Raw genomic sequence first — 25,457 nt, 5'->3', positions numbered from 1 at the left:
CTCCAGGATCATGACCTGAGCCAAAGGCAGTCACTTAACCAACTGAGCCACCCAGGCACCCCAATTTTCCCATCCTTAAATTGAAGGGATGGGAGGTGGTCTCTAAAGTCCCTCTTAGTTTTGATTTTAGATATATAAACACAAAGATATGGCAAAGAGATCTATGACTTTGTAACATTTATTTCTTTTCCCTGGAACAGAATGGAAAAAGATTTCAGAAGTTATCAATAGGTCTTATCCATAAGAAAAGTATCTTTCTCTGATAAAGAGTTTAACATTTTTAGCTATACTACATGAACTTACTTTTCTTCATTAGCCTCTGAAGACATCCCATCCATTTTTGAAGAAAACCTTTTTCTGTAAAAAACACACAACATTAGAAAAGGTGAGAAAGAAAAGAAGTTAAAAACTATGAAGAGATTAATAGCAAAGTTGTAACTTCAGGATTACTTTCTGGGGGAAGACCGAAAAAAGGGAAGAAAAAGCTACGCTATGGGGCTATAAAACGAGAAATTTTGAGTTTAAAGTACTCCATTATAATTAATACTTCTGGAAAATTCTCATATTCAAGATAAAAATCAGTGACTAACTGATTGGGATGATAAGGGCATTAACGGTTCAAAAAAAATTGACCTAGTTTATAAGAATTTATGGATTATATAATAATTTAATCCCACAGTGAAATCAATTAGGTATCAAAATACACTGGAGGAGCGTCTGGGTGGCTCAGTTGGTTAAGCAACTGCCTTCGGCTCAGGTCATGGATCGAGTCCGGCATCGGGCTCCCTGCTCAGCGAGGAGCCTGCTTCTCCCTCTAACCCTCTCCCCTCTCATGCACTCTCTCTCTCATTTTCACTCTCTCAAATAAATAAATCTTTAAAAAAAAATACACTGGATGTGCATAATATACATATTTGTGTTATGAAAATTCAACTATAAGTACTCAGCAAAAAAACTTTAAGACATAAAAATAACATTTAAAAGAGTGTAGCTGATTGTGAGAGTTCAAGATGGCAGAGGAGTAGGAGACCTTAATTTCCTCTGGTCCCAGGAATTCAGCTAGAAAGCTGAATTCTGAACACCTGCGAACTCAATCAGAGATTGAAGAAAATAATAGCTGCAACTCTACAAATAGAAAAGTGACCACTTTCTGCAAGGTAGGAGGTGCGGAGAAGTGAATCCAAGGCAATATATGGGAGGGTAGACCATGGGGCGGGGAGCCTCCCTCAACAGGCTACCTGCAAGTGATATAGCAGCGGAGCACAAAATCGGAACTTCTAGAAGTCTGCTCTGGTGAGGGACGTCCCTTAGGCTGCTAAGCGGGGATGGAATCCTAGCTGGGGCAGTGTGGTCTCAGGATCCTCAGGGTCACAGGAAGACCAGGGGTGCCTGAGTGTGGCAGAGTTCCCAGGCATCGGAGTGGGGAAGCTGGCTGCAATCAGTGAGCCGAAGAGTGGGCTCTCAGCTCGGGGTTGCCATAAACCAGGATCCATGGCACAGTCGGGCCCCTGCTTGCAGAAGAACTGGAAAGATCCCCCTTCCTCCCTTGGGAGGAGTGGCGAGAGAGCACACCACAGGAGTCTGATGGGTTTGGAGTCTCAAAACGGGGTTGTGTGCCTGAGATAGAGATGCTCGGTCACAGGCCAGGTGAGCACTGAGTGCGGCCGGAGACCAGGGAGAGAGGAGTGATTGTTTTTCTCTGAGGCCTCACTGAGAAGCGGGCCCGGAGTCTTCCGCCCTGGGGCTGGAGACTGAAAAGCTGCCATTTTCATTTTCATCTTCTAAAGCTGCGTGGAAAGCCTTCAGGGAACAAAAGCCAGAGAGAGCAAAGAGGAGCGGATTACTTAGCCCCGCACCTGGCAGGGGTGGTACAATTCTGCCTGTGGCAAAGACACTTGAGAATCAACTCAATAAGCCCCTCTCCCAAAAGATCAGCAAGAATATCCAGCCAAGACCAAGTTTACCGATCAATGAGAACTGCAAAACTCCAGCACAAAGAAATCATGGCTTTTCCCCCATGATTCTTTAGTTTTTAAATTTTGATTTTTTAAATTTTCTTTCTTTTTAAAAAAAATTTTATTTCTTTTTTCAACCAATTTTTTATCAACTCCTTTTAAAATCTTTAATTTTCGTTTTTACAGTCACATTCTATCCTTTCATTGTATTTCATTTTATTTTATATGTGTGTATCTTATTTTGTATCTGTGTGTACATATAATATATATATATATAAAAGTTTTCCTTTCTTTAAAATTTTGGGATGCAATTTCTTCTAAAAGACCAAAATACACCCAAAATCTAGTGTATGGCTCTGTTCTATTTGCCCACCTGATCATATTCTCTCGTTTTCTTCTTCCTTTTGTTTTTGTTTTGTTTTGTTAAAGTCTTTTTAAATTTCCATTTTACAGTTACACTATATCCTTTCAATGTATTTAATTTTATTTTTGTATACATAAGTTTTTCGTACTTTACAATTTTTAGATGTAGTTTCCTCTAACAATCCTACCAAAATACACTCAGGAGATAATGTATTGCTTTGTTCTGTTCACCTGTTTATATCCCTTCCTTTTTGTTGTTGCTTTTCTTCTTTCTCTTTTGTTTTTTCTTGTCTTTTAATTTCCATTTTTACAGTTATATTCTATCCTTCCATTGTATTTATTTTTGTATATATAAGTTTTTCTTTATTTACAATTTTGGGATCTAATTTTCTAAAAAAAAACAGACCAAAATACACACAGAATCCAATGTATTGCTCTATTCTGCTCACTTATTCAATTATATTCTCTCTTTTCTTCTTCTTTTTTTCTGGTTTCGGGTCTCTTCTGATTTGTTTAGTGTATATTTCTCTGGGCTTGTTGTTGCCATATTAGTATTTTGTTCTCTCGTTCATCTTTTCTTCTCTGGACAGAATTACAAGATGGAAAAACACCTCAAAAAAGAGAACAAGAGGCAGTACTGACTGCCAGGGACCTAATCAGTATGGACATTAGTAAGATGTTGGAACTAGAGTTCAGAATAACGATTATAAAGATACTAGCTGGGTTTGAAAAAAGCATAGAAGACACTAGAGACTCCCTTCTGGAGAAATAAAAGAACTAAAATCTAACCAAGACAAAATAAAAAAAGCTATTACTGAGAAGCAATAAAAAATGGAGGCTCTAATGGCTAGGATAAATGAGGCAGAAGAAAGAATTAGTGATATAGAAGACCAAACAATGGAGAATAAAGAAGCTGAGAAAAAGAGAGATAAACAACTACTGGAACACGAGGGGAGAATTCGAGAGATAAGTGATACCATAAAGCGAAACAATATTAGAATAATTAGGATCCCAGAAGACGAAGAAAGAGAAAGAGGGCAGAAGGTATATTGGAGCAAATCATAGCTGAGAACTTCCCTAATCTGGGGAAGGAAAGAGGCATTCAAGTCCAGGAGGCACAGAGAACCTCCCTAAGGATCAATAAAAATGGTCAATACCTGGACATATAATAGTGAAGCAATGGACAGATCATCTAAACAGAAGATTGATAAGGAAATAAGGGCTTTGAACAACACACTGGACCAGATGAACTTCACACATATATTCAGAACATTCCATCCCAAAGCAACAAAATACACATTCTTCTCGAGGGCACATGGAACATTCTCCAGAATAGATCACATCCTGGGTCAAAAAATCAGATCTCAACCGGTACCAAAAGACTGGGATCATCACATACATGGAGGTTAAAGAGCATCCTACTAAAGAATGAATGGGTCAACCAGGAAATTAAAGAAAAATTTTAAAAATTCATGGAAACAAATGAAAATGAAAACACAACTGTTCAAAATCTTTGGGATGCAGCAAAGGCAGTCCTAAGAGGGACGTATACAGCACAACAAGCCTTTCTCAAGAAATAAGAAAGGTCTCAAATACGTAACCTAACCCTACACCTAAACGAGCTGGAGAAAGAATAGCAAATAAAGCCTAAACCTAGCAGGAGAAGAGAAATAATAAAGATTAGAGCAGAAATCAATGAAACAGAAACCAAAAGAACAGTAGAACAGATCAACGAAAATAGGAGCTGGTTCTTTGAAAAAATTAATAAGATTGATAAACCCATGGCCAGACTTACCAAAAAGAAAAGAGAAAGCACCCAAATAAATCATGAATGAAAGAGAAGAGATCACAACACCGAAGAACTACAATTATAAGAACATATTATGAGCAACTATATGCCAACAAATTAGACAATCTGGAAGAAATGGATGCATTCCTAGAGACGTATAAACTACCAAAACTGAACCAGGAAGAAATAGAAAACCTGAACAGACCCATAACCAGCAAGGAAATTGAAGCAGTAATCAAAAATCTCCCAACAAACAAGAGCCAGGGCCACATGGCTTCCCAGGGGAATTCTACCAAACATTTAAAGAAGAATTAATACCTATTCTTCTGATGTTGCTTCAAAAAACAGAAATGAAAGGAAAACTTCCAAACTCTATGAGGCCAGCATTACCTTCATCCCAAAACCAGACAAAGACCCCACCAAAAGGGAGAATTACAGACCAATAGCCTGATGAGCATGGATGCCAAAATTCTCACCAAGATACTAGCCAATAGGATCCAACAGTACATTAAAAGGATTATTCACCACAACCAAATGGGATTTATTCCTGGGCTGCAAGGTTGGTTCAACATCCACAAATTAATCAATGTGATATACACAATAATAAAAGAAAGAACAAAAACCACAGAATCCTCTCAATAGATGCAGAAAAAGCATTTGACAAAGTACAGCATCCGTTCTTGATTAAAACTCTCCACAGTGTAAGAATAAAAGGAACATGGCTCAATAGCATAAAAGCCATATACAAAAAGCACACAGCAAGTATCGTTCTCAACGGGGAAAAACTGAGAGCTTTTTTCCTAAGGTCAGGAACATGACACGCCTGTCCACTCTCACCACTGTTGTCCTAGCCTCAGCAATCAGACAACATAAAGAAATAAAAGGTATCTGAATCGGCAAGGAAGAAGTCAAACTCTCACTCTTTGTAGGTGACATGATACTCTATGTGGAAAACCCAAAAGACTCCACCCCAAAATTGCTAGAACTCATACAGGAATTCAGCAACATGGCAGGATATAAAATCAATGCACAGAAATCAGTTGCATTTCTATGCATTAAGAATGACACAGGGAAAGAGAAATTAAGGAATTAATCCCATTTACAATTGCACCAAAAAGGGGCGCCCAGGTGTTCAGTCGTTAAGCGTCTGCCTTCGGTTCAGGTCATGATCCCAGCGTCCTGGGATTGCGCCCCGAGTCGGGCTCCCTGCTCTGCGGGAAGCCTACGTTTCCCTCTCCCACTCCCCCTGCTGTGTTCCCTCTCTCACTGTGTCTCTCTCTGTCAAATAAATAAATAATCTTTTAAAAAACAACAACAAAAAAAAAACAATTGCACCAAAAACCGTAAGATACCTAGGAATAAACCCAACCAAAGAGGCAAAGGATCTATACTCTGAAAGCTACAGAACACTCATGAAAGAAATTGAGGAACACAAAGAAACGGAAAAATGTTCCATACTCATGGATTGGAAGAACAAATACTGTGAAGATGTCAATGCTACCCAGAGCGATCTATACATTCAGTGCAATCCCTATCAAAATACCACCAACATTTGTCACAGAGCTGGAACAAATAATCCTAAAATTTGTATGGAATCATAAAATAGCCAAAGGAATGCTGAAAAAGAAAACCAAAGCTGGAGGCATCACAATTCCAGCCTTCAAGCTCTATTACAAAGCTGTAATCATCAAGACAGTATGGTACTGGCACAAAAACAGACACACAGATCAATGGAACAGAATAGAGAGCCCAGAAATGGACCCTCAACTCTACGGTCAACTAATCTTCAACAGAGCAGGAAAGAATTTCCAATGGAGAAAAGACAAGTCTCTTCAACAAATGGTGTTGGGAAAATTGGACAGCTACATGAAGAATGAAATTGGACCATTTCCTCACACCAAACACAAAAATAGACTCAAAATGGATGAAAGACCCAAATGTGAGACAGGAATCCATCAAAATCCTAGAGAACACAGGCAGCAACCTCTTTGACCTCAGCTGCAGCGACTTCTTGCTAGACACGTCTCCAAAGGCAAGGGAAGCAAGGGGAAAAATGAACTATTGGGACTTCATCAAGATAAAAAGTCTTTGCACAGGAAAGGAAATAGTCGACAAAACCAAAAAACAACCAACAGAATGGGAGAAGATATTTGCAAATGTCTTATCAGATAAAGGGCTAGTATCCAAAATCTATTAAGAACTTATCAAACTCAATACCCAAAAAAGAAAAAATACCATCAAGAAATGGGTAGAAGATATGAACAGACATTTCTCCAAAGAAGACATCCAAATGGCCAGTAGACACATGAAAAAATGCTCAACATTATTCATCATCAGGGAAATACAAATCAAAACCATGATGAGATACCACCTCACACCAGTCAGAATGGCTAAAATTGACAAGTCAGGAAACAACAAATGTTGGCAAGGATGTGGAGAAAGGGGAACCCTCTTACACTGCTGGTGGGAATGCAAGCTGGTACAGCCACTCTGGAAAACAGTATGGAGGTTCCTCAAAAAGTTAAAAATAGAGCTACTCTACAACCCAGCAATTGCACTACTAGGTATGTAACCCAAAGATACAAATGTAGTGATCTGAAGGGGCACCTGCACCCCAAAGTTTATAGCAGCAATGTCCATAATAGCCAAACTATGGAAAGAGCCCAGATGTCCACCAACAGATGAATGGATAAAGAAGATGTGGTACACACACACACACACACACACACACACACACACACACACACACACACACACAATGGAATATTACTCAGCCATCAAAAAAAATCTTGCCATTTGGAATGATGTGGATGGAACTAGAGGGTATTATGCTAAGTGAAATAAGTCAGTTGGACAATTATATGATTTCACTCACGTGGAATTTAAGAAACAAAACAGAGGAGCATAGGGGAACGGAGGGAAAAATAAAACAAGACAAAATCAGAGAGGGAGACAAACCATAAGAGACTCTTAACCATAGGATACAAACTGAGGGTTGCTGGAGGGGAGGAGGATGGGGGGATAGGGTAACTGGGTGACAGGCATTAAGTAGGGCACGTGAGATAATGAGCACTGGGTGTTATATACAACTGATGAATCACCGAACTCTACCTCTGAAACTAATAATACACTCTATGTTAATTAATTGAATTTAAATAAAATAAAATTTAAAAAATTAAAATAAAATTAAAAAAATTTTAAAAAACCAACAGCAAACATCAACTTAACAGTGAAACTTTGAACATTTCCCTCTGAGATTAAACAGGTCTGACACCTATTTCCAATTCTGTTCATCCCCAAATCTTAGTAGTTCTATTTCCAATATTTATCCCAAATGCATTCACTATCTTCAGTGCCTCCATCATAGTTTCAAGCTTATTATCTCTCACGTAAACTATTGCAATATTCACCTCAATGGTCTCCCTACTTTCACTCTTATCCTCCATACTCCCTTCTCTACATTCTCTACAGTTATCTTCTTAAACGTAAGTTACGTTTAAGAGACTCCATACTTAAAACCCTTTAATGGCTTCCAATGGCTTCCCGTGGTAATGAGAATAAACTCTTCACCAGGACTTATAAAGCTCTCCAAGACCTGGGTCTCCACTTGCCTTTCAGACTTCACACTTCATTTCATGCCACTGTCTTCCTCGCTATTCTAGCCACACTGGCACTTTTATTCCTGTACACACAAGCTCTTTCCCAAGCCACTGAATTTATATTTGCTATTCTCTCTTGGCAAAAAAAAAAGCCAAGAAAAGCACTCTGTAGCACGGTGTATGTCTCTTTTGTAGCATTACCACAACTGCAATTTAAAAGTCTGTTATGTAAATCAATTATCCCTAGTATTTCCCCAAACTACCGTGCCCCAACAATAAATTCTATGTGAATAAGCCTGGTGTCTCTTATGCTCACTGTTACATTCTAAGAAACTAGCACATGCTTTGTAAATAATAGGAGCTCAATAAATATTTGCTGAATGAGTAATTAAGAAACAATCTTTTAAGTTACCTTTACAATCACTGACTTGCATAGTTTTTCTCCTTTTGGGAATATTACCAAATTCAGTGACGTATTCAAAATTCACAGATAAAAATATTAAATACTATCACATCAGGATCACCTAAACATCTTCACTGTTTGAAATAGTCATTGAACATCATTCCTGTCTAACCTGCAGACCAGTTGGCACTTAAGTAAGTGATGAGATTCAGAGCTTATTGAAATCCTCCTTTTTTTAAAAAAATTCTATTTATTATACAACTATTAAGTTCCACCGTCAACAGAAATAGGGTACCCCAGATCATCATGTTAAACTTCACTTGTAAAATGCTGTTATGGTTGAACTCTTGGTCACTGCCACATTAACTAATTATTCATTGGTTCTAAATCTGTACACCTGGCACCCAGGGGTGCTATAGCATACTCACAGAAGTGTCCTGGGATATTTTAAATTTTTGAGAGAAACAGCAATTTTTGACATCTGTCAGGCACTGTGTGGATTACTAGCTCAAAATAGTACCCATTTGTATTACATTCAGTTTGATGATATATTATTGCAAAGCTGGATTTTTGGCAGTTGTTATGATATGAAGCAAGTACTTTTTATCAATGTGATACTGGAAATGAGGGTGGCAGTGTTCTATATGATTCCAAGATTTGAGAAGTTGTGTAGTGTTCAACAGGCACACATAGCCATTTAGTAAATAACTGTGATTATTTAAGCATAAAATAAAAATACTATTTTTTCTTCCAATTTATGCATATTATTTTTTTCAAATGGCTACTAAAACATAAATTTATTTCAACTTAACAACTTTTTAAGTTGTTTGGACCTAATGACTTAATAAATGGAACTGTTAGTTATTTCTTTTGATCTAAGGGCACCAATGAGCCAAGAAGGTTTGGGAATTACTAGTCTAAATAATCCAGAAGTCTTCAAACTACAGCACCTGGGCCAAATGGGCCCTTAAGAGTGTTTTTTGTTTTGTTTTGTTCTACATTTTGAATGGGTTGTAGAAAACAAAACAAAAAAGAAAAAACAAAACAAAACAAAACAAAAACAAAGAAGAACATACACCAGAGACCATGCTGGTGACCACGTAAAATGCAAAACCTGAAACATTTACTCTCTGACTCTGGCTACTCCTGCATTTCACTACCAATTTCTAGGGTTAATGTATTCCATTGTGTCCACTGATAACAGGCTCTAGACCTGTGCTATCTGATACAGTAGCTATTTAAATTTAATTTAAATGAAATAAAACTTAAAATTCAGTTCTTTAGTCACAATAACCACATTGCATGTGTTCAGTTGTCATTTGTGACTAATGGGGAACTATGCTGGACAGTGCAAATATAAAACATTACCATTATCACCGAAAGTTTTACTGGACAGCACTAACAATATCTAGATTATCTTCTACTATACTCTTATTCAGCATCAAGCATGTCACTGATACTACCACTCCAAACATTTTTGTATCTATTTGTCATCTTGTAAACATTTCCAGCCAATCAAGTCAAGGAGAATTATACTGCTTTGAACCCAACCTTTAATTAGCAAAATCTTACATTGACTCATCTCTGTAAGGCATCCTTCCCTTCAAGTTCCACCTCAAATGCCCCTTTCTCCACAAAGCCTCCTCTAGTCTCCAGGGCCAAAAGCATCAAATAAACTCTTTTTCTGTGCTCCCATAGCACCTTACAAAGTCCTATAATCCTTTACATTGTCTTGTATTTTAGTTATTTGTGAATGTTAATTATTCTCTCTTTTGGACTGAAAATCCCTCCAGATTAGGGACTCTGAATCATTCGTTCCCGGCCCTAGCGCAAGACAAGGATCCCACTAAATATCTGAGGAATTCTATTGATCCAATTCAATTGAAGTGAAAACTTCAATCTTAGTATCTAGCTAGAGTAAGCTCTGCTCTGGTTTTCTCCATCATATCTCTACAAACTTATCTCTAAAATTGCAATCGGCAATATCTGAGAATTTTTTTCCTTAAACTCAGTACTGAGATAAGCAGCAAGAAAAAGAGGCTTTAATAAGCTCCGAGCTACTAATGGACACAGGGAGATATTTTCAAAACTCGTTTGTGGCTTACTAATACTGGCTTTATCTGTTAACGTTATTGTAACTGCAGGAAACCGAATGTCGGTTTAGTGCTGCCAGTAAATAAATAGCGACCAGCCGAGCGCTGAAAACCACTCAACGCTGTCACTTCAGTTATAGCTACAAAAAGACCGAGTCGGAAATACGAACCGCCGGGAGTCCCCTAGGGAAGGGGTGCGAGGCACAGTCCCGGAGCCCTGACAGAAGATGGCGGGGCGGGGCGCCGCGGACCGGCAATCCGAGCAGGCCCGAGGGGCTCAGGTGTGGAGGGAGAAGTGCTAGGGAAGAGGAAGGCGCACAAAGTGCAGGCTCAGGTGGGCAAAGAGCCCCGCAACCCGGCAGAAACTTCTACTCTGGGCCCAGCGCTTTCGGAGGCCGCCTGGCGGAGGGAGCGTCCCCACGACCCCCCACTGAGCCTTCAGAGCGCCCAGAAAAAACCTAATGCCCACCGCCCCGGAAGCCTGGAACAAAGGGTCATTCTCTTTACCCACCGCAGTCCAGCTGCTTGACAAATGGTCCTCAGACTTGTTTGGGGTCCGCGCGCTCCTCAGAGAGCGAGCCCGCCGCCGCCCACCGACTAACCTCACAACGCCCAGACTACCTCAGAGAAGTATTCAAATCTAACCGCCTAGCTGTTACACATGCGCAAAGCCGCTCTACGCGTCGGCTCCGCCCCTTAGACTCCGGAACAACCCCCTTCCTGACTCCGTTAATCAAACTTCCCTCCCAGTCTGTATATCAATTTTATTTCCTTAAAGGCCATCTTATTTTCCATCGAATTTCCTTTGTCCCGCTCCACTGTAGATCCTTCACATCGTGGGAGCAGCCATCTTCTTTTGATTACTTGCTGTAAAAATGATCAGATCTTTGTTTCCGTACAAAATGGCGGCTTCCATAACATTGCGTCACAGCCCCCTAGTATTACTCCCTATAGTTACCAGGAAGCAATACGCTTCGGGGACGAGGTGGCCGAGTGGTTAAGGCGATGGACTGCTAATCCATTGTGCTCTGCACGCGTGGGTTCGAATCCCATCCTCGTCGACTGTAGCTTTTTTTTTTTTTGCCTCAGATCAATGTAAATTTATTTACGAGAGAAAACAGTTGACTAGTCCAGTTACGGTTTACTACTCGATTTACTCTGGCAGCGTCAATGTCTGGCTTGAGGTATTTAGAAGACAGCTTTTGGAGCATTCCAACGTCACAGATAAACAAGAGGGGGGGAAAAAAAAAGAAAGAAACATCCCAGAAGACGTGTGTGCTTCATTTATTATCTTTTTATATGAAGTAAACAACAGTGCATAGAATTCCATGTTAAATTAACCTAGCTTCTGAGTGCGGGACTTCAGTTATCATAAACCCCCTACCGCGGAGTTTTTAATACCTGTCCTTACTATGACATACCAGGTTATCACTGCAAAAGCTACTATAAGACACAGTGTTCAAGATTCTCTTCCAGCCCCCAGCAGGCTGCATGTGCTCAAGAAAAGTATACACTGGGAAACATTAAAAAGATGTTGACAACATGGAGAAACTTAGCAGTATCTAGAAGCCAGAGACTGAAGACCTGAAACATGGCTACCTTACCACGGAAGAAAGTGTTAAAACTGTTCTTAGATTTAAACAGAGAGGGAGACACAGGGGACAGAAATAGAATAGAGGGGTTCCTCTCTTCAAAGGTCATCAGGCACATTCATTCAACTCATATTTAACCTTTGTTTATCCAGTATTTATTACCTACAGGCACCGCAATGAATTACATCATTTTAACTCGTCATAACCCTATGATCATGATAGACATTTTTATTACTCCTTTTTACAAATGAGAACACTGGAAGATAAACTTGTCCTAGGTTATACAGCTTCTATAACTATGTAAGAAAGGGCAGTGTAATCCAAGTCTGTCGAACTCTGCTGGGTCTTAATCTCCATTCAATACCGTGCTGGAGATTAGTATTTAGTGCTCATTAATCCCTTGCAGAAATGATTTACCTGTTCTCTCTCCCACGAGGCTGTGCACACTGCATAGTGCCATAGAACTTGGCACCTGGCTGGTGCTTCAGCAAGGTTTGCAGCACTGAGAGTAGGCAGAAGCCCTTGCCCACTGGTGTCACTGGTTCCTCCCCACGTAAACCCAAATCCCTTGGGGGATATTGACGCCTCTCTGTGTTGAGAGTTTTGGGTCGCCCCAGCACCTGTCTTCAGCCTTGCTCTCCAATCCATTTGCCACCCTGCTCTTAAGAAGGGTTTCTAGCCCGGTTCCACACATTCATAAGGAGTCCATTAGAGTCCACATTCATAAGAATTCAATTGGTTATTTGGTTGGAGGAAAAAGTGCATATTTATTTTCACTAATCTATCATTGAAAGTACTGCCTTCAATAAAGGTAAGCAATGAACTATGGTAATATTAACCTTAACTGTAATTTTGTTACCAAGAGAAATCACATATTTTTATATCCCATTACCTGCTCATCACTACTTCAAAATAATAGTTATTAGACCTGTCATTAAGTTATGCATTCCTAAAGAAGTACATACAGTATTTTATATTATTATTAATATCACAGATTTTAAAACTATTTCGATAACTGTATTCCAACATAATTGTTGCCTTTGTATTCCAACAAACTTAATTTTATGCATTTAAAAACAACATTCTGAGAAGGGACCCAGTGACTTCACCAGACTGCCAAAGGGGTCTATGTCACAAAAAAAGTTAAGAACCTCTGAGACTTTTCTAAAGTGCCCTGAACACACTGATCTTAACTTATTCTGAACTCAGATTTGCTCTCTACGCCTAAGACCTATGCTATTCCTACTCCTCTCCCTGGAACATGTTTCTGCTCCCCTGTACCTCCTTCCCATTCACCCCTGCCTGCCTGGTTCCTGTTCCTCCTTCAGATCTTAGCTTAGATATCATCCCCATCAACAAAGTCTCCCTTTGCCCTGCAACCCGCAGCCCCATCTTAGATTCCTTGTAACTAGTCCCCGTACTTTCTCTTGCTTCTGGGGCTTTGCACTCCTCCTGGTTAGGTTACTCCTGGGTTTACCCCAGCATTTGCTAGACAGTATTTAAATGGCCTATCAGGGGCCACCTGGGTGGCTCAGTCGTTAAGCGTGTGCCTTCAGCTCAGGTCACGATCGCAGGGATCGAGCCCGGCATCGGGCTCCCTGCTCAGCAGGAAGCCTGCTTCTCCCTCTCCCACTCCCCCTGCTTGTGTTCCCTCTCTCACTGTGTCTCTCTCTGTCAAATAAATAAATAAAATCTGGGGCGCCTGGGTGGCTCAGTCGTTAAGCGTCTGCCTTCGGCTCAGGTCATGGTTCCAGGGTCCTGGGATCAAGTCCCACATCAGGCCTCCTCCTCAGCAGGAGGCCTGCTTCTCCCTCCCCCACTCCCCCTGCTTCTCCCTCCCCCACTCCCCCTGCTTGTGTTCCCTCTCTCGCTGTGTCTCTCTCTGTCAAATAAATGAATAAAGTCTTTAAAAAAATAAATAAATAAAATCTTTAAAAAAATTTAAATAAATGGCCAATTGGGCAAGACTGCATCACAAGACTGCATCACCTCTCTGAGTTATACCTGCTTCTTGCAGTGTCTCTGAGTTACGCCTGCTTCTTGCAGTGATGACTTCCTTTGGAAAACTGGTAAGATCTATCAGTGTATCCAGTCTGTACAAATAAAAGTGAGTGGATTACTTTCCCAAAGGAACATCTTCAGCTGTAGAAATTCTGAAAATACAAAGCACTGGAAGTGTCTAGAGAAAAAAAAAACAAGCTTGTGAGTGGAAGCTCACTTTTCTGTTCTTCAGCTCTTTACCTGTTTTCATGCTTAGTTCATTTGTGATTTCTTTCATATGAAATTTCAGTAATACTTGCTATGACAGTTCCAGTGTTTTGCATTGCTATAATCTCTTCACCTGTAAGAACAGTGCTTACTTGTAACTTTTTCTAAGAGAATCAAAAGAATCAACAACATGCCAGATTATTTAAAAATGCAGGGTGGGCTGGGGACACCTTGGATTGGTAATGGAAAAATACATTTGTAATAAGGCAGTAAGAGTTAGAGGCGCCATCTACTGGCACAGCTGCAACTGCAAGACTTGGACAAGGTACTTCTAGAGGAATGGCTGCTACCTTTGGAAAGATCTCCATTACTCCCTGAAATTTGTCAACAAGCCACAGGTCAGGGAAACCATTCTCCATCAACACCAGGGTCCGTCTTCACAAGGCCTATCCTGAACTATTGCAGGGCTCCTCACCCTCTGGAAGACCACAAGAGAAAAAAGTCATTGCGCAGTCAAAGGTATTACCGAGGTATTCCAACTTACTTATTTCTTCAGGGCCCAGGAATGGGCCTTCATTCTCCAAGTCCAGCTTCAGGAAGACCCACTGTCCTCGGAGAATGAGGTGCTCTGGGAAGAATGGTTCCGTGTTTAACTGGTGATGGTCAGCAGCCCTTCTAGGACATAGCTTTGAAGGAAGAATTGAAATCCAAAGAATTTGGTTTTGGTTTTGGGGTTTTTTGTTTTGTTTTGGTGTGCCCCCAGTTGGTTTCTTAATTCTTGCATGAAAAACCCAGACCTTGGGCTGCAAAGCTTGCAAAGATTGGTTTTGAGGGCGACTGGGTGGCTCAGTTAGTTAAAAGACGGCCTTCGGCTCAGGTATGATCAATTCCCGCATCGGGCTCCCTGCTCAGCAGGGAGTCTGCTTCTGCATCCGACCCTACCCCCTCTCATGCTCTCTCTCTCTCTCAAATAAATAAATAAAATCTTAAAAACAACACACAAAAAAATCTCTTTAAAAAAAAAGATTGGTTTTGAGAGGCAGGCAATGACAGAAGTGAGTTCAGTCTGTTCCTACCATTAGGAAGTATGGTCTCACTGGAGAACCATTTCTGGGAAGACAGTCATGACAAGGCCTGAAGAAGTTCAAGAGTGAATCCAGTTATTCTTTGTGCCTGCAACACCAACTGAAAATTATTTTCCTTTGCTCAGATCATTCCCTGAGCTGCATGCTATCACACAAAAGCATCCCCTTTGTGGTAACAGCTTCTGGGGATGCCTACTGAGTTGAAAACTAAATGTTTTCATATTGAAGATCGATAGAGCAAAAACTGAAATCCAGTTTATAGTAACCTTGCTTAGGAAAGACAACATGAATAAATGCTAATAGATTAAGGGAACTGTGGAGTAACACTTGTTATATCCCCTTGTTTTGTGTCTTCTGCTGAGGTAGCTCTGGATAGTTAGCAAACAACAACCAGTTACACCTTTCCTTTTCATCATATTGAGGAGGAGCAATGCCCAGATTTCTAAACTCCAAAATTTCGCATTTGAAATCTTCCAGAAAGTAGTAAAACTGGATCAAACCCAACTCCAAAAGGGTGAAGTTAATGGATGAAAGCAAGACCTGAGGATGTGACCAATGATTCCATGGAATTAGAAACAGAAGCAATAATTTTTTTTTGATTGTGACACTATAGGGCAGTAAGTGTTTTATATTTCTCTTTGAGTCATTAACTCTGAGCACTTTTTCCTCCTTCAGCTTTCTAAAGTATTTTTACTTTCTTGAAATTCTTACCTAAATATTTTGATTTATGTTTACTGTTTCCTTTAGTAAATACTTAGAAGTGTTACTGATGGACAGATGAAGGCTGCATTTGTTCTGAATTATGACAGCATGCAAATGACTAAAGTGGACTATTAAGAGAGACCAAGTCATCTCAATTATCAACTTCCTGTTGCTATATAGCTATGGATTTAGAATTCTGATTTTTAAATTCTTGAATGACACAGAACTTGACATGTGAAAAAAAAATTTTTTCTAGCTTTTAAAAAGTTGAGGAGTGGGGTGCCTGGGTGCTTCAGTTGAGCATCCAACTCTTGGTTTTGGCTCAGGTCATGATGAGGGTCATGAGATCAAGCCCCGCATCAGCTCTGCACTCAGCAGGAAGTTGGCTTGAGATTCTTGCTGTCTCCATCTGCCCGCCACACCGCACTCTCTCTCTCTCAAATAAATAAATGAATCTTAAAAAAAAAAAGTTGAGAGACGAACCAGGAGAGATGATGGACTCTGAAAAACAAACTGAGGTTTCTAGAGGGGAGGAGGGTAGGGGGATGGGTTAGCCTGGTGATGGGTATTAAAGAGGGCACGTTCTGCGTGGAGCACTGGGTGTTATGAACAAACAATGAATCATGGAACACTACACCAAAACAAATGATGTAATATATGGTGATTAACATAACAATAAAAAATTAAAAAAAAAGTTGAGGGGTGCCTGGCTGGTTCAGTCAGTGGAACATGTGACTCTTGATCTTGAGGTTGTGTGTATAGAGAACTTAAAAATAAGATCTTAAAAAAAAAAAGGAAAGTTGAAATAGGTCCTGGACAATGGTTTCTGTGTACTCACTGAAAGGATCACTGCCAATAAACTTGCCTTTTGATGACTGCCTGCAGTCATTTTTGGTATAACGTAGCAAATAAAAGAGGCAGCCCTTATTTTAGCATCATGGGCTAAATTACAGAATTGTCTCGCAGTTCTGGAGACTAGAAGTCTGAGATCAAGGTGTCAACACGGTTTGTCCTTCTGATGCCTGTGAGGGTGAATCTGTTCCACAACATTTTCCTAGCTTCTGGTGGTTTGCTGACAATTCTTGGCATTCCTTGGCTTGCAAAATTCTTAATTCTTACAATTTTGCCTTGATTTTGATTCTGGGAAATTTAGCATTTAGGATAGGATATAAAGCTATTTTTTTTTTACAGTTCTTAACCTACCTTAACTTCAACATTTAGAATGTTGTAAAGTTTACAGGAAAAATAACCAGAAACAAATGTATCATCTATTATTTACTTGAATACTGAAGTATTTTCAAAAATCTGTCAAGGGGCGCCTGGGTGGCTTAGTCAGTTAAGCATCCAACTTGATTTTGGCTCAGGTCATGATCTCAGGGTCCTGGGATCAAGCCCCACATTGAGCCCTGTGTTGGGCTCCATGCTCAGCATGGAGTCTGCGTGAGATTCTCTCTCTCTCCCTCTCCTCTGCCCCTCCCACTCATGCAGTTTCTCTCTCTCTCTCAAATAAATAAATAAAACCTTAAAAAAAAATCTGTGTCTAGATGCCATGATATTAAGTGTTAGGAAATGGCAAGGCACAGAGCTCTCTATGTCTGAAAGCATGCCAGATCTAGAACACCAAAGCCATAAACTGCGTTTAGATACCTGTTCTTTTATGATAAAGAGCAGTGTTTGGATCTGCTAAGGCATATTAAAGTGGCCACTTTTGCAAATTATTATATATTGCTTATCATTATACTCCCCCAAATACCAGATATATGGTGCTCTCTATCCCTGGTGAAAGTGATCTGTGGCCCAAGCTCTTGGGAGTGGTACCACCAGCTACATGGAGGTCAAAGAGACTTTAGGAGTTATGTGGTGGGGTGACTAAAAGAGGAGAGTCACTATTTCAGAGATAACCAAAGGTTAAACAGAGAGAAGTCTTTTAACATTTTTTACTTAAATTTTTTTATCTTGAAAAATATTATACAATGATACAGGGCGCCTGGGTGGCTCGGTCGTTAAGCATCTGCCTTTGGCTCAGGTCATGATCCCAGGGTGCTGGGATCGAGTCCCACATCGGGCTCCCTGCTTGGCGGGAAGCCTGCTTCTCCCTCTCCCAATCCCCCTGCTTGTGTTCCTGCTCTCGCTGTCTCTCTCTCTCTCTCTCTCTCTCTCTGTCAAATAAATAAATAAAATCTTTAAAAAAGATTATACAATGATACAATACATATATATGTAATATATCCTGTGTATAACTTAAAGGAACAATAATAAAACCTATGCCATGTAAACATGACCCAGCTTAAGAAACACCCTTGAAGCTTCCCATGTGCTCCTCCCTGCTGCCATCCTCCCACCAGAGATAACTACTCAATTTGGTGTTAATCATCCTCCTGCTCTTCTTTTTTTATTTTAAAGTTTTTTATTTATTTAAGTTATCTCTACACTCCATGTAGGGCTTGAACTCATGACCCCAAGATCAAGAGTTGCGTGTTCCTCCGACTAAACCAGCCAGATGCCTCCATCCTCTTGCTTTTCTTAACCAAATATACATGTATATATATCCCTAAAAATGTTCAGTCTTACCTCCTTTTTAAATTTTATATAAATGGATTCATATTATATTTATTCATCTGTGATTTCTTTCATTCAACACTACTTTATCCATATAATTCATTCATTTTCACTGCTGCTTAATATACAATTGTCTGAATGCACAGTTGGATATCCATTCTCTTATGGATGGATATTTTGGTTGTCTCTTGTTTTTTGCTATTGCAAGAATGCTACTGTGAATGTTCCCATACATGTCCCCCGGGGTACGTGTACAGGTGACTTGCTAGTTGTACTTCTAGCTATCATTAAATGGATAGAGCCAAATCATTAATTACATGTCCAACTTTACTAGGCAATTTTTAACAGTTTGGTGTGGTTAATGGCTGATAAAAATGTTGCAGTTTTGAAAACTTGGACAAGCTTCAAATGAAAGTTAAAGGAAGAGAGTACACAGAGGAATTGGAGGAGAAGCAAACAATACTCATAATCAAAGACAATATTGTTTACCATGCACAAAGCAAGCGTTCTAAGCAGAATGAGTGCGTTAGTGATGATACCTCTGACTGCAGTAAACTGATCCATCTAAAACCTGGTCCTTTTCCTTAGCTGCTCTGCATCCATCTTTGGTTTTCAATCATCCTGTGTCCTCAGTCCTGAGTACCTGTGATCCAAAGACCAAAGTTCTGAGTCCCAAGTACCAGAGATCCAAAGACCAAAGTTCTGAGTCCTGAGTACCAGTGATCCAAATATCAGGAGTTGCACGCTCCTCCAACTGAACTGGCCAGGTTCCTCAGTCCTGAGTACCAGTGATTCAAAGACCAAAGAGACTATGAAATGAGCCCATTTTCTCTTTGGGAGAAAAGACTGAGCCAAGCAAATCTAGGTCATCCATTGAGAGATGCAGACATTCCAGGAAACCCATGGTTCCAATCCACAGTTGGAACTAAAGTCAACCTTGAAAATGCAGCTGCCTGACCAGCTGTTTCAGTCACTACATTCACCTGCTTCTGCCTCTCAACTACTTACTGGAAGGAATGTAAATTGGTATAATCTTTTTGGAGGGCAGTGTGGTATTACCTCTCAATAAATATTTAAAGCTATCAACCTCATAATTACACTAAAAATTTATTCTACAGAAACACTGATATGAGTGCAAACAGATCTAAGGGTGTTCACTACAGCTTGTAATAACGAAAAACTGCAAACACCTAAAATTCCACCAATAGGGGATGGATTAAATTATAGTGTCATCACACAATGTGACACAATGAAGCTGTTTAAAAAAAAAATGTCCTACAAGAACACCTGGGTAGCTCAGTCAGTTAAGTGTCTGCCTTTGGCTCAGGTCATGATCTCTGGGTCCTGGGATCAAGTCCTGCATTGGGCTCTTTGCTCAGGGGGGAGCCTGCTTCTCCCTCTGCCTGCTGCTCCCCCTTCTTATGCTCTCTCTCTCTGACAAATAAGTAAAATCTTAAAAAAAAAAAGTCGTACAGAAAAGCACGTTGCAGAACAATTTGTATGGCATGATCCCATTTTTATTTAAAAAATACATAAACATTTGTGCATCTATGAATAGAAAACCACTTAATTATCAATATGGTTACCTCCGGAGTAGGAGTAAGGATAGGAGGGCTATAATAAGAATTAACTTTCTAAAAAGGATATCATTTTACGAGGGGAAAACTACAGAAAAGATCAACTGGATTCAACCTGAGCTTCCTTAGGGCATTACCTTTTTTAGAGGTTCTATATAAATAGTCTAGCACCTAGCCCAACATTTGACTGACACAGAGACCAATTGTTTCACTAGTATGTGTAAGATGGAAGAACACACGCATGTGCACGGACACACACGCACACAACCTCTGTTTTTTAAGTGTCTGCAGATGAGTGGAATCATTGTAGTCAGGAACTCTTGTTTACAGTAAAGGCTCGTTGAAGCAATGCTACTCAAGAGAACCTTGTGCAATGAATGGAAATGTTCTCTCTCTGTGCTGCCCAATATGATAGCCACTAGACCAAATGGCTTTGAATATTGGGTATGTGGCTAGTGCAATGGAATAACTGCATATTACATTTTATTTAATTAATTTAAATTTAAATAGCACATGTGGCTAGTATTAGACAATGCAGATTTGAAGGATCTGTTGAAATATATGAAAGATATACACATATACAAAATTTTGCATACCATTTCAAGAGATCCAGGGACACTCTCAAACCCATCCGTGTGTCCTTACATCAAAAACCTTTGAGGCTGATTAAAAGAATGAGAATAAGATAAACGGGACTAGAAAGAGAAGGAATACAGAACTAAAGAGCCCAGATGGAAAATGCTACCATTCAGAACCCCAGAAGGCAAGAGACAAGGTATGGAGATAGCCTCTGCCTCCTTCGTCCTCCCACCACAGAGAACATTTATTCACTGTATTTTAACTGTTTACTTGTCTTCCCTACAGTGGGCTGTACACTGCAGATTATATACTCTCTATAGAGTATATAGACCACTGCAGACCACATCTAACTTATTCACCATTATATACAAAGAGCCCAGTATAAACCCAGCACACAGTTGGTACTCAAATGTCTGCTGAATGAATTTTACCAGGCATCTGATTCTTGCCTGTCCTGGGAAACAAGAGCTCCTGAGTTAAGGAGGGTCTCCATGATAAGAGGAATTGGCTGGCTCATGAGAGTTCGAGATAGGGTTTTCACAAAGTTGAGCAGATACTCAGATCCATGAAAATCTTGTCTCCCCCAGGTTGTTCCTATCCCTTGTAGTTCGGAGTCCTTTGTTGATATACAAGCTATGCCAAGACTTCAGGAGTCAGTGACAGGGAGCCATACATAGAGGGCCAAATGTCCTCAAAGGCTTTCTCCTTGGATGTCTCCTGCTCTATTTCTCTACCTCTGGAATTTGCCTGCCTTCTCTCACATTGCCCCTCTCCCTGTAATTCTTCTCTTACGTCTCTACTGGGCCAATTCAAACTCATTCTTAAATGCCTCTTCCTCTGGGAAACCTGTGCTGGTACTTCCGGACAGAATTATGCCGTATCTCCACTGTTTCCCTTTGTATTTTGCATATTTCATCATGTGTGCTCTACCATGGCAGGACCTAGTTATTTATTTTATTTATTTATTTTAAGATTATTTATTTATTTATTTGACAGAAAGAGACAAAGCGAGAGAGGGAACACAAGCAGGGGGAGTGGGAGAGGGAGAAGCAGGCTTCCCGCCGAGCAGGGAGCCTGATGTGGGGCTCGATCCCAGGACCCTGGGATCACGACTTGAGCTGAAGGCAGAAGCTTAAACTGAGCCACCCAGGCGCCCCTAGTTATTTATTTTTGTATACCAGCATTAAATAATGTTTGGCATATAATAGGGGGCCAACAACTAGTATGAACCACTAAAAGAACATAAACTCAATTGTTTTTCCCTACCCACACCACCACTGCTTAGTGTGTGCTGATCAAAGTCTACAGATTAGGTGTTAATGAGCCTGTTTCATTCACCCTGAAGAAGCCTGAAAACAAAAAGTCAGGCTTCTCTTTATGGGTACTCCAAAGAAATAGGACATATGTGACAGATATGTAACAAAAGGAACAGAAAGGAGAAAGCTTCCAGCTGAACAGAAGTCAAAAGACTGACCAGGCAGAAATGCAGGGCAAGAAACAAGCAGTAAGAACATTCTCAATATGGAATTTATGAAAAGCCCACAGCTATCATCATACAATTGTGAAAGACTGGAAAACTTTACCCCTAAGCCATTAACAAGACAAAGATGCCCACTCTCACTCTGCTACTTCTATTCAACATTGTAGTGGAATCACAATGAGATATCCAGAGCAACTGGACAGAAAAAGAAATAAAAGGCATTGAATTGGAAGAGGAAGAAGTAAAATTATCTCTAGTCTCAGATGACATGAAAAAAATACACACACCCACACACATTTTAAGAATCCACACGCAAAAAAATATTAAGCTAAAAAATTCAAAGTTGCAGGATTAAAAAATCAAGGCAAAAATCAGTTGTAATTCTATATGCTATCAATGAACAATCCAAACATAAAATTAAGAGAACAATTTATTTTATTATTTTTGGGCATTTGAAATAGCATCAAATGAATAAGATATGTGGGAATAAATTTAACCAAGGAGATATAAGACTTGTATGCTAGAAATGACAAAACATTGCTGGAAGAAATTAAAGATCTAAAAAAAAAAATGGAAAGACATCCCATTTTCATGGATTGGAAGACTTAATAATGTTAAGATGGTAATACTACCCAAAAATAATTTATAGATTCAATGCGATCCCTATCAAATTCCTATCAGCCTCATAGGCAACAAAAGCAAAAATAGACAAAGGTACTACATCAAACTTAGAAACTTTTGTGGATCAAAGGGCATAATCAATAGAACAAAAGGCAACCTATGGAATGGGAGAAAATATCTGCAAATCATTTATCTGATAAGGGGTTAGCATCCGGAATATGTAAAGAACTACAATTCAACAACAAAAAAATCAAACAACCTGATTGAAAAATGCATAAAGGACTTGAATGAACATTTTTCTAAACGACATACAAAAGGCCAACAAGCAAATGAAAACATGTTCAATGTCACTAATCATCAGGGAAATGTAAACCAAAACTACAATGAAATAACACCTCATACCCATAAAAAGAAAACCCAAAAACAAAAAATAGCAAATGTTAGCAAGGATGTGGAGAAATTAGACCACCTCTGCGTTTTTAGTAAGATTGTAAAATGGTGCAAATGGTATGGAAAACAATATGGTTGTTCCTCAAAAAATTAAAAATAGAGGGGTGCCTGGGCGCCTGGGTGGCTCAGTTGGTTAAGCGACTGCCTTCGGCTCAGGTCATGATCCCGGAGTCCCGGGATCGAGTCCCACATTGGGCTCCCTGCTCAGCAGGGAGTCTGCTTCTCCCTCTGACCCTCTTCCCTCTCGTGCTCTCTGTCTCTCATTCTCTCTCTCTCAAATAAATAAATAAATAAAATCTTTAAAAAAAAAAAATAGAGGGGTGCCTGAGTGGCTCAGTAGGTTAAATGTCCAACTCTTGGTTTCAGCTCAGGTCATGATCTCAGGGTCATGGGATTGAGCCCTATGTGGTGGGGCTCTGTGCTCAGCAGGGAGTCTGCTTCTCTCTTTCTCCCTCTACCCCTCCCCCTGCTCATGCACTCTCTTGCTTTCTCTCTCTCAAATAAGTAAATAAATGTTTAAAAAAATTAAAAATAGTGGGGCGCCTGGCTCAGTCAGTTGGGCATCTGCCTTTGGCTCAGGTCATGATCCCGGGGTCCCGGGATGGAGCCCGGCATCAGGCTCCCTGCTCAGTGGAGAGCCTGCTTCTCCATCTCCCTCTGCCCCTCCCCTGCTCATGCGTGTGCTCTCTCCCTCTCTCTCTCAAATGAATGAATGAATGAATGAATGAATAAATAAATAAATAAATCTTCAAAAAAACAGAAATACCATATGATCTAGCAATCCTATTTCTGTATATATACCCCAAAGAATTGAATGTAGAGTCTTAAAAAGTACTTGCACGCCTATGTTCATAGTAGCACTATTCATGATAGCCAAGAGGTGGAAGCAGCCCCCGTGTCCATCAGCAGATGAATGGATAAACAAAATGTGATATGTTATTCAACCTTTAAAAGGAAGAGATCCCATCACAAGCTACAACATGGATGAACCTTGAGGACATTAAGCTGAGTGAGCTTAGGGGCACCTGGGTGGCTCAGTAGGTTAAGCGGCTGCCTTTGGCTCAGGTCATGATCCCAGTGTCCTGGGATCGAGCCCTGCATCGGGCTCCCTGCTCGGTGGAGAGCCTGCTTCTCCCTCTCCCTCTCCCTCTGTCTGCCGCTCTGCCTACTTGTGCTCTCTCTCTCTCTCTGTTAAATAAATAAAAAATCTTTAAAAAAAAATAAGCTAAGTGAGCTTAATGAGCCAATCACAAAAAGACAGAAAGACTATATGATTCCACTTATCGAAGGTGTCGTGATACTGTGATTTATAATAATACGTATTTGGTCTTCATTCCTGTTCCTGGCAGAGCTCCTAAGACCCTAGGGATTTCCTAAGTGATAAGAGTGATTCAGGTATCTTTTGTTACTTATAACACACCCCTTTCAACCACACTTGAGTTTGTTAATGCGGTGACTTTTGGAGAGCACTTAAGGACGGGGGTTGATTGGCCAGGGGAACCAACTCTGTTGATAAGAGGGTTGGAACTTTCAGCCCACTTACTAACTTGCGGGGGGGTTGTGGGTAGAGAGCTGGAGATTAACTTAACCAGTGGCCAATGATTTAATCCATCATGCCTAAGTAAAGAACCACCCATAAAAATCCTAAATGATTAGGTTCGGAGAATTTGTGGGTTGGTGAACAAGAAGGCATTCACATGCCAGGGGATGGCACACCCCAAACTCTACAGGGTCAGAGGCTTCTGTGCTCAGGACCCTGCAAGACTTTGCTCTATGTGTCTTGTCATCTGGCTGTTCATCCATATCCTTTAATATTCTTTTTTTTTTAAGATTTTACTTATCCATTTGACAGAGAGAGAGAGAACACAAGCAGGGGGAGCAGCAGAGGGAGAGGGAGAAGCAGGCTCCCCACCAAGCAGGGAGCCTGATGCAGGACTCAATCCCAGGACCCTGGGATCGATCATGACCTGAGCCGAAAGCAGACACTTAACCAACTCAGCCACCCAGGTACCCCATATCCTTTAATATTCTTTGTAATAAGCCAATAGTCTGGTAAGTAAACTGTTCTTAAGTTCTGTGAGCCATTCTAGTAAATAATTGAACCCAAGGAGGGGGTTGTGGGAACCTCTGATTTCTGGTTGGTCAGAAGCACAGGTGACAACCTGGACTTGCAATTGGCATCTGATGTGGAGCAGTCTTGTGGAATTGAGCCTGTGGGCTCAATGGGTCTGATGCTATCTTCAGGTAGATAGTGTCAGAATTGAGTTAAATTGTAGGGCACCCAGTTAGTGTTGGGAGAATTGCTTGGTGTGGGAAAAGTCCCCACACATTTGAAGTACAGAGTATTCTGCGACTATTAAGTGAAGGAAAACAATTTTTTTTTCAGGTATCTAAAACAGTCA

At 40.3% G+C, this 25,457-nt stretch overlaps 1 protein-coding gene and 1 non-coding gene across 3 annotated transcripts in view; one reads left to right on the top strand and one right to left on the bottom strand.

Annotated features, from left to right (window-relative positions):
* The window catches only part of KNL1 (kinetochore scaffold 1), a 59,424-nt gene extending 48,424 nt beyond the window's left edge, over positions 1-11,000 (bottom strand). Inside the window, exons 1-2 of one of the 2 annotated variants that reach the window (XM_027572321.2) lie at positions 10,714-11,000; positions 304-357 (exon numbers count right to left, since the gene is read on the bottom strand). In XM_027572321.2, the coding sequence (XP_027428122.2) occupies positions 304-338 (35 nt within the window). In that variant the 5' untranslated portion in view covers positions 339-357; positions 10,714-11,000. Of the gene's footprint in view, positions 1-303; positions 358-10,372; positions 10,603-10,713 lie in introns of those variants that run through there. The other variant, XM_027572322.2, reaches the window with a different exon arrangement.
* Positions 11,001-11,181: 181 nt separating this feature from the next.
* Positions 11,182-11,263, top strand: TRNAS-GCU. The gene has a single exon. It is a non-coding gene; the product is annotated as a tRNA-Ser (tRNA).
* The last annotated feature ends 14,194 nt before the right edge of the window (positions 11,264-25,457 follow it).

The sequence above is a fragment of the Zalophus californianus genome, chromosome 6 (assembly GCF_009762305.2).
Source record: "Zalophus californianus isolate mZalCal1 chromosome 6, mZalCal1.pri.v2, whole genome shotgun sequence".
NCBI lineage: Eukaryota > Metazoa > Chordata > Mammalia > Carnivora > Otariidae > Zalophus > Zalophus californianus.
Note: the sequence above shows the minus strand (reverse complement) of the source record. Positions and strands in the feature narration are given on the sequence as shown.